The sequence below is a fragment of the Thalassophryne amazonica genome, chromosome 9 (assembly GCF_902500255.1).
Source record: "Thalassophryne amazonica chromosome 9, fThaAma1.1, whole genome shotgun sequence".
NCBI lineage: Eukaryota > Metazoa > Chordata > Actinopteri > Batrachoidiformes > Batrachoididae > Thalassophryne > Thalassophryne amazonica.
This window is the reverse complement of record NC_047111.1, coordinates 84,618,336-84,628,784: the sequence shown is the minus strand read 5'-3', so window position 1 is coordinate 84,628,784 and position 10,449 is coordinate 84,618,336. Positions and strand designations below refer to the sequence as shown.

Below are 10,449 nucleotides of genomic sequence, written 5' to 3'. Positions count from 1 at the left end.
GTTTATATTTTTGTTGAGTGTGTGTGTGTGTGTTTTCTCCGGTGATTTTAATGAATGAAACAAGCAGACAGTAGCTGATTCATGCTGTATTGGCGTATATGAGATATAACGTGAAGACGCTCAGGCTGAAAGAAATACAACTAATTTACTCCTCCTCTCTTCTGTATAAAACCTGTGTAGCCTCTTAATTTTGCTCTCTGAAGGACTTAAATGACCTCTTAATTTTGCTGAGTGACACCAAGATGACACATTTAACTTCAAAATACACGCCACTGAGTGTGTCTCAAATGTACTCAAAAGTACTGGAACACTTGGTACTTCACATGTTTTAATTTGTTTATGCCATTTCAAATACAAATAAATAAATCTAAAGATATCTTCCTTACACTCAAACTGAAAGCAAATCTCTACAAATTGATATAAATCAATTTAAAATATAATATCCAGCTTCCTGATGAAGTGGTGTAGAGGAGGATTTTCTTAAAAAGAAAACCTGAAAGTTCAGCTACAATTTGCAAGAAAGTACATCTGAGATGAAAGGCTGGATTTGATGTTTTGGTGAAAGAAACTTTTGTATTTCTTCAAAACTGATGTAGGGTAAGGTACCCATTAAGCCCACCAAAATCTAAGTTTCGCTATTTTTTCTATATATTGACATAATTTGTAAGAGACATCATTTTTTAAAGGGAGGAAGATTTACCTCTCATTTGAATATTTAGCAATTAGTTGATGTACAATTCGAAAGACGAAATTAATAAATTTGAGGGAAAAAGTCAAGTCTGGAATGGGCTTAACTGGTACCATCCATCCATCCATCCATTTTCTTCCGCTTTATCCGGAGTCGGGTCACGGGGGCAGCAGCTCAAGCAAAGCTGCCCAGACCTCCCGATCCACACACACCTCCCCCAGCTCCTCCGGGGGAACCCCAAGGCATTCCCAAGCCAGCCGACAGATGTAGTCCCTCAAGCGTGTCCTGGGTCTTCCCCGGGGCCTCCTCCCAATGGGACGTGCCCGGAACACCTCTCCAGGGAGCATCCAGAAGAGATGCCCGAGCCACCTCAACTGACTCCTTTCGATGTGGAGGAGCAGCGGCTTGACTCCGAGCTCCTGTAAATCCTAGAAACTTCATTTCACTTCTCAAATATCACTGTGTTTGTCTGCTACATGATATGTTTAACTGAACTTGCTGATCCAAACAACCAATGATTTATAAAGGAAAATCATGGAAATCATCAGGGGTGCAAAAACTTTTGCATACAACTGTATTTAAAATATCTTCATCTTGAGACCTTCATCAACCCAAGCAATTTTGAACTATGTGTATCACATAGATATACGTGACCGAACATCAACGTAGGTTGATGTTCAGTCCAAGGCTTTGCCTTAGTTATATTATTTGCACACTGTTCTGTTTTGACACTCTGTGCTTCTTACCCTGTGTGCTGCTATACAATGGTGCTGGAACCTCAATTTCCCAGAGGAAGTCTTCCCAAGGGACCAATAAAGTTGTATCTAGTTGTATCAAATTAACATAGACCAAAACCTGAGGAAAGGTTCAAGCACAATGTTGAATTAAAGAATTTTAGCAGTTCTGAAAACAAAAGGGTTCCACCACAGTACTACAAAAAAGTGTACCTAATGAAGTAACAGTGAGTGTATATTTTCACAAAAATCTGTGTATTTAATCTGAAGTTTCCAAGTACTACTGCACGCAGTGCTGAAACAATCAGGTGTTCTGAACCAAACTGCAGCATGATCACCTTCTGATGGGTTTGAAGTGATCACATGTGTACATTAAGAAGTTACAGTGCCGTATGTTCCACAATCAGCCATGTTTTCACTAGGCAGGCTTCTAATCTTTTGGGGCTTCATTTGCCAAATTCTCCAGGTTTTGTCCATCAAAGCGGACAAAGTGCCAGCCTTCGGTGACTGTCAGGTCCTGAGCACCTTTGGCAGCGTAGAAGTCTCGACTTGGAGTGTTCCAGTTCAGCACAGACAGCTGAAGCCTCACACACTGCTTCACTTTGCACACCTGTGCAAACAACACAGGGTTTTAACAAAAACTGAACCAATACAGCTTCATCACGGAGAACACATTCAAACTGACAGAAGAAGTCATCTGACGTGGGTAACTACTGCATCACAGCTACCAGGTCATAGGTCTCCTTGACATTTGTACATTTTTAGAGCAAACAGATGTTTATGCTCTAATACACCTTTTCTGACAAAATACTACAACTTCAAATGACATGTTTCAGAGTTCACCCCTAGAAACCCATCAGGTGGATTTTATCAGTGTTTGCAAAGATCCACATATGTGCTCCCTTCTACCATTTCATTCAGTCATACTATTTTGTGTATACAAAGTCTAAAGTCCAATAAAAAAATAATAAATTCTTACCGCAGCTACTTTACACAGCAAACCCTTTCCAATGCCATTTCCTGTAAATGCAAAAAGAAATGAGGTTGAAAATATTTACACCAGCAAACACTGGAAGAATGGAAAGCTATAGAAATTTACCAGCATGGTACCTACAAAGAAACTGGTTCCAAGCCAAGATAAATTTAGACATAAGAAAACCTACTGTGCAAACATTTTGACACTTTAAAAAACAAAAATGCTGTAAAACTAAAGAAAAGATTCCAAATGTCAGATTTACTGTATGCAATAGAAAGCTAGGCATTAAAGACCAAATGAAATAAACAAAACTGACTTCATTCAGTGAACTGTTCTATAATTTTACAAGCACATCATATGGATGAATTCATTATTCTTTGATTATAATTTCCTGTTTTGTTTTTTTATCTTTGTTGAATATTGCACTCAGCCATGAACTTACAAATAGCTATAGTTCACTAACATGTACTGCTCAAAAATTTGCATGTTATAGGAGAAGCCGGGGCACAGTGGATCAGAAATGTTGTTTTGTGGTAGCATAAACACATGATGCATAGGTTTTAGGTCATTCTATTGTGGATTTAATACAGCAAGTTATTGTTTATAAGGCTGTGTTATTTATGTCTCCCCAAGTGTAATTTATAGATGTTTAAAATAAAAATGCTTGTGTAAAGAAAAACTATTTATATAGGTGCTTTTTAAAAATGCAAACAAAGGAAACAGAACACAGATACAAAAAATATAAAAATAAACTATTGACAATAATTAGGAAACAAAAAAAAGATTATTATAGTGAACAATTAAATAAGAGTAAAGATAATATAAAGGCAACATGGGGAATTATAAATAGTGTGATTAAAAGTGATGGAGCGAAATCAACTTTTCCAAATTACTTTGTCAAGGAAAATAAAGAGATATATGACATAAAAGAAGTTGCAAATGAGTTTAATGATTGTTTTTCAAATGTGGGATCAAGTCTGGTGGGAAATAAACTAATAGTAGAAGATAAATTAAAAACACTTGTAAATATGGTCAATAGTATTTTCCTTGACAATGTGGAAAAAGATGAAATAAGAAATATTGTAAAAAAAAAAAAAAACTGTAAGCAAAAGATCAACTGACTATGAAGATTTAGACATGATGACTGTAAAAAGTACAATATATAGAAACTGTTATTGAACCATTCACTTACATTTGTAATCTGTCTCTGTCAACAGGAATTTTCCCAGACGAAATGAAAATTGCCAAGGTAGTCCCATTATATAAAAATGGAGACAAACATAATTTTTCAAATTACGTCATTGCTTCCACAGTTTTCTAAAATTATGGAAAAAGTTTTTGTGACAAGGTTGGACAAATTCATTGAGAAACATCATATTTTAAATAATGCTCAGTATGGATTCAGAACAAAACATTCGACAGCTATGGCAATTATGGAATTAACAGAGAAAATATCAACAATAATAGATAATAAGGATTATTTTGTAAGTACTTTTATCGACCTGAAAAAAGCTTTTGATGTTATCGACCACTCAAGATTGCTTCACAAGTTACAACAATATGGAATTAGAGGTATTGCACATCAGTGGGTAAAAAGCTACTTAGAAAATAGAAAACAGTTTGTTCAGATAAATAATACTAAATCAGAATTGTGTAACATTATTTATGGAGTACCACAAGGGTCGGTACTTGGACCCAAACTGTTTATTTTGTATATCAATGACTTTGTGAATGTATCTAAAGTACTTGGCAGCATATTATTTGCTGATGATACATTATTTTACTCTGGATCAGATATACAGGAAGTAGTACAAGTGATAAATACTGAGTTGGAAAAAGTTAAACATTGGTTTGATATAAACAGATTGTCACTAAATCTTAATAAGACAAATTTCATATTGTTTAATGACAGAGTGGAAAAAATGATGTGTCATTAAAAATAGATGGAATGGACATACAAAGGGTAAAAGAAACAAAATTTCTAGGAGTCATGATTGATGAAGATCTTACATGGAAATCACATAAATTACACAAAAGGAAAAATAGCAAAAGCCATTGCTGTTTTGCATAAAGTAAAATTTTCGTTGAATAGTTATGGTTTATTAACATTGTACAATTCATTGATTGTCCCATATTTAACTTATTGTGTAGAAATCTGGGGATCAACATGTAAAATTTATACACAACTATTATTTATTCTGCAGAAAAGAGCTTTAAAAATGATTAGCAATAGTCGTTTTAGAGATCCATCTAATCCATTATTCATTAAGGTACTTAAATTTCATGATTTAGTTGTTTTGAAATATTACAAACAATGCACCAAGCTAATAAAAATACCTTACCAATAAACATTCAAAATATGTTTGAAAAAAGAGTAAGTAGTTGTAATTTGAAAGGAATAGAAGTCTTTAAAAAACCAACATTCAGAACCAAAGTAAAGGAACGGAGTATTGCAGTGAATGGTGTAAAATTATGGAACAACCTCAACAAAGAAATCAAAGAATCAAGGTCGCTTAAATTATTTAAAAAACGTATTCAACTAGATGTATTAAGTAAGTATGAAACTATGAAATAAGTCAGTGGATTGTGACAAAGTCTAAATTGTAATCTGTTAATAATGTCTAAAATTTTTTAAGTCTAAAATATAACCTGTTAAAAATGTAATCTTTTAAATAATGGCTAAAATTATGAAATAAGTCAGTGGTATGTGACAAAGTCAAAAAATGTAATCTGTTAAATAATGTTGAATAATGATGCTTAAAAATGACAGATTGTATTGTAAAAAGGGGCAGAAAATATAAGACTTGTTCTTCTCTCTACTTCTTTTCATTCAGTGTCTTGTAAAGTACTCATTTCTGCTTTCCTTTTAAATGAATGAAATAAATATTGAAGAAAAAAAAAGTTTTAAAAATTTTGATTCACTGTGCCCCGGACACTAATTCGTGGGGCACAGTGAATCAACTTAGAATATATTTTAAAAGCACATGATTATAAAGATTTCCTCAAAATTATTAAATATATGCTGATGCATATACAAACTATAATCCAACAAACCAGCTATGTAATGTGTGAGTGTCTTATATAGTGATATAAGTCCTTTAGAATCTATTATAAATACAACTGTCATAATTTCTGTTCAAACATGAAAACAGTTGTTTATACAGTAGTGTTCATGAAGCAGCAGGACCTTCATGGCCGGGACGACGGTGGGGGATCGAACCCACGCGGCTCGCACCAAAAGACCGTTCCTCTACCAGGTCAGCCAAAGGGGAAAGTCTTTTCAATTGGGACCCGGGACTTTCATCCCGTTACATTCAGAATAATAGTAGTGCTATGTGACTAAAAAGATTAATCCAGGTTTTGAGTATATTTCTTATTGTTACATGGAAACAAGGTACCAGTAGATTCAGTAGATTTTCACAAATCCAACAAGACCAAGCATTCATGATATGCACACTGTTAAGGCTATGAAATTGGGCTATTAGTAAAAAAAAAAGTAGAAAAGGGGGTGTTCACAATAATAGTAGCATCTGCTGTTGACGCTACAAACTCAAAACTATTATGTTCAAACTGCTTTTTTAGCAATCCTGTGAATCACTAAAATAGTACAGTATTTAGTTGTATAACCACAGTTTTTCACAATAATAGCAGTGTGGCATTCAGTCAGTGAGTTTGTCAATTTTGTGGAACAAACAGGTGTGAATCAGGTGTCCCCTATTTAAGGATGAAGCCAGCACCTGTTGACCATTCTTTTCTCTTTGAAAGCCTGAGGAAAATGGGACGTTCAAGACATTGTTCAGAAGAACAGCGTAGCTTGATTAAAAAGTTGGTTGGAGAGGGGAAAACTTATACGCAGGTGCAAAAAATTATAGGCTGTTTATCTACAATGATCTCCAATGCTTTAAAATGGACAAAAAAAAGCAGAGACGCATGGAAGAAAACAGAAAACAACCATCAAAATGGATAGAAGAATAACCAGAATGGCAAAGGCTAACCCATTGATCAGCTCCAGGATGATCAAAGATAGTCTGGAGTTATCTCTAAGTGCTGTGACAGAAGACACCTGTGTGAAGCTAATTTATTTGCAAGAATCCCCCGCAGAGTCCCTCTGTTAAATAAAAGACATGCAGAAGAGGTTACAATTTGCCAAAGAACACATCAACTGGCCTAAAGAGAAATGGAGGAATATTTTGTGGACTGATGAGAGTAAAATTGTTCTTTTTGGGTCCAAGGGCTGCAGACAGTTTGTGAGACGACCCCCAAATGCTGAATTCAAGCCACAGTTCACAGTGAAGACAGTGAAGCATGGTGGTGCAAGCATCATGATATGGGCATGTTTCTCCTACTATGGTGTTGGGCCTATATATCATATACCAGGTATCATGGATCAGTTTGGATATGTCAGAATACTTGAAGAGGTCATGTTGCCTTATGCTGAAGGGGACATGCCCTTGAAATGGGTGTTTCAACAAGACAATGACCCCAAGCACACTAGTAAACGAGCAAAATCTTGGTTCCAAACCAACAAAATTAATGCTTTGCAGATGTGAAGAAATCATCAAAAACTGTGGTTATACAACTAAACACTAGTTTAGTGATTCACAGGATTGCTAAAAAAGCAGTTTGAACATAACAGTTTTGAGTTTGTAGCGTCAACAGCAGATGCTACTATTATTGTGAACACCCCCTTTTCTACTTTTTTTTTTTTACTAATAGCCCAATTTCATAGCCTTAAGAGTGTGCATATCTTGAATGCTTGGTCTTGTTGGATTTGTGAGAATCTACTGAATCTACTGGTACCTTGTTTCCAGTGTTGCCACAGTTACTTTGAAAAAGTAATCCAATTACTGATTACTGATTACTCCTTGAAAAAGTAACTTAGTTACTTTACTGATTACTCAATTGTAAAAGTAACTAAGTTAGATTACTAGTTACTTTTTTAGTTACTTTCCCCAGCTGCCGACAACAACCCATGTCAACATAATGATACCTGTTTTGCCAAAACTCACTTTATAGTCACCCTTTCTTGACTTCAATGAAAATAAATACTTGTTTTATAAAAAGTAAATAAAGACCTCTTTCTTGACCTCATATTTAACTGTTGACAGCACTGTAACAGTAAAACTTGCAATTTCAAACCTACATTGTTTATAAATGTAACTATTAAATTCTAACATTTTTCTAACATTTAAATTCTGTCTAAACATTTTACTTGTCGAAATTATTATTATTTTAAGCAATATTAGTAGTTGTAGTAAAAAAAACGGCTTCAAAACTGGACCTTTAATCTAGGGGTGTTGTGGGGGAGGGGGGCACATCCTTGCCCCACGCCCCCATTCCATCTGGATTCGCCCCTGCTTTGGCGTTTGAGCACAAAGAATGGATAACATTTATTTATGCAGAAAACATGACCAGATTTACAGGTAAGAAAGTTTTATTGCGTTTTCACATCATGTGGTCCTCAGAAAGAGAGTTTAGGTGCATTTGAGTGGAAAATAGTGTTAGTTATTGACGCGTCGCGGAGGATCAGCTGTTTTTAACGAGACGATACAGAGCAGCTCAGCTCAGAATTATAAATAAAGGAGGAAAAAAAGTATAAAAATGTCTTTGTAAAGCTCAGTGCAGGTGTGCTGATCACCGCGCTTTAAGAGGTGAGGACGAGTCGAGCAGCTGCAAAAAACTGGATGAAAAGCTCACAGCTCGCTTAAAGTGGGCAGTTCAGTCGAACCCCGACCTCCTGCCCACAGACCAAGTTTAATGCTGTTATCGACCCACAATGAAAAATAATAGTAACGCACAGTGACATGGAGAAGTAACTTTAATCTGATTACTGATTTGGAAAGATTAACGCGTTAGATTACTCGTTACTAAAAAAAGTGGTCAGATTAGAGTAACGCGTTACTAAGTAACGCGTTACCGGCATCACTGCTTGTTTCCCATGTAACAATAAGAAATATACTCAAAACCTGGATTAATCTTCTTAGTCACATAGCACTACTATTATTCTGAACACTGCTGTATATAGAAATTATAGAAATAATTAATGGAAAAATAAATGTAATTATTTGTCATCCACTTGATACTGGGCATTGGCGGCTGGCCCATAGGGGGCGCTGGGGCACCGCCCTCCCAGATGTGTAGGGGAAAAATTATAATTTTTAAGTATTAGAAATGTCAGTTTTACTTAATAGTATGTGCCTCCATGTAATCTGAATCATTAAAACAACATTTCCACCACCTGACTCTCATTCAACAGTGCATTTCCCACTGACAGAAGCACAGAACGTATCATTTCTCTTCTTGGGCGATCACTCATCAGGCCCTTGAAGTGCAACAAAATGACCAATTGTGTATATTGCTAAGGAAAATAATAAATATTTGGCCAACCAGCATCGCCAAATTTATTATCTTCTGGGTGAGAGAATTGTCGCCCATGGACCAATTGTGTGTGGTTGCTAAGGAAATATAATGAATATTTGGCCAATGGGTTGGCTTGCCCGTGGATTTATGAAAGTGCTGCTGTTTTTGTCAGAAACAGAAACCACACCAACATTTGGGTTATGTTTATTTATTTATTTATTTATTTATTGTCTCTGTGTGTTTTGCTGGAGTAAGTTGATGAACTTTGGGACTTTATAATTGCTGCTCCTCCTGGTCATTATGTCCTCGGTGGTTTTCAGCTCCGGATTCTCCTTTGATCACTTCAGCTCAGGTGAGCTGACGAGTTGTTAGGATTTACCCCCGAATGTTGCTCCTGGTGTGGAAATGAGGATGAAAATTTAAGATAAAAGGAATGAGTGAAGTTTGTTTGTTTGTTTTAGGGAGTCAAAGCTGTGATCTTTATTGGTACAGCGGACCAGTTATAACAGTTAAGGGAGACCGGGGCTGTTTGTAACAGTGTTCAAAGCTGCAGAAATTAAAAAATTAAAAAAACCGAGGCTAACGATCTCGCCGCTTTAAATTAAACGCGCCTGGAGCCACAGCTGAAGCAGTGTGTGTCTGCATCTCTGAGTTCCAGGACTCGGCCCTGGGATGGCGCTCAGAGCGCCTGAGTCCTGGAGAAACTGCAAACAGAAGCTGTGGAAATCTGTGTGCATGTCGGTGGACCACCTGCTCTGATTCCTCGTCCAGAACAAAAGAGGGATCATCTCCATCATCATCAGAATCCACACTGTCTGTCGACACGCTGCGCGCTCCGTCTTGCTCCGTCTAAAAAAAAAAAGTGTGCCGTGGTCACTGCTGTATCACTGTATCACGTTATTAAGCCATATATATTGATTTATAACAGAAAACTGTCAAAAGGGGGAATAAATATAAGTGTAAAGATGATCGAATATATCAGAGCAGTAAATTAATCAGTGCGTGTGAACGCGCGCGTTATTCCACCAGCTGATCACTGATCCACAACGTGAATTCTGCCTTCCAGAACAGCTCTTTATATAATCATTTTGATTCATCTACCTATTGCCACATGTACGAGAAGATAAAAGTACAGAAGGACTGAACTGTCATTCCTACACTCATAATGTTATATTTAATAAAAAATAATAAGCGCACGCAGGAGCTGCTGCTGCTGCTAATGCTGCATTCAAGTACCATCAGAAATTACACAACTTTTTTGTTGTTTCAAATTCAGCAGTTGCTTGTGGCAAAATAATGAATTATAGCCACACAAAAGATTAATTCTGGCCTATGTAAGGTGCCTGAGCCCATTGACCCCCCCACACAGATAAAAAAAAAAATCCAAGCAAGCAGGCTGAGTTGGCTCTGTAATTTCCAACGATACATGAAGCAGCAGCAGCCTCAGTGCTCACAAACCGGCTTCTGCACTGTGTGAAAACATTCAGCTGTTCCACTGAAGTCAAATTAAACAATAACGTTACAAAAACTAAACAAACGATTAAAAAACCCCAAGAACGACAGCAAAATGAAACACAGATGAATTGAGGTTTTCGTTGCCCTTTGTTCAAATTTTTCAACAGTTTAAAAATCCTGATGAAGTGCCAGCTGCAGGAACGAACCTGCGCGAAGGTTAAACGATGCCAACAAAA

At 36.4% G+C, this 10,449-nt stretch overlaps 1 protein-coding gene across 4 annotated transcripts in view; it reads right to left on the bottom strand.

Annotated features, from left to right (window-relative positions):
- Positions 1-1,268: 1,268 nt before the first annotated feature.
- Positions 1,269-10,449, bottom strand: part of sat2b (spermidine/spermine N1-acetyltransferase family member 2b) — a 39,798-nt gene continuing 30,617 nt past the window's right edge. The window contains exons 5-7 of one of the 4 annotated variants that reach the window (XM_034178608.1): positions 2,402-2,442; positions 1,824-2,032; positions 1,269-1,281 (exon numbers count right to left, since the gene is read on the bottom strand). In XM_034178608.1, the coding sequence (XP_034034499.1) occupies positions 1,853-2,032; positions 2,402-2,442 (221 nt within the window). In that variant the 3' untranslated portion in view covers positions 1,269-1,281; positions 1,824-1,852. Of the gene's footprint in view, positions 1,282-1,509; positions 2,033-2,401; positions 2,443-10,449 lie in introns of those variants that run through there. The other 3 variants (XM_034178606.1, XM_034178609.1, XM_034178610.1) reach the window with 3 other exon arrangements.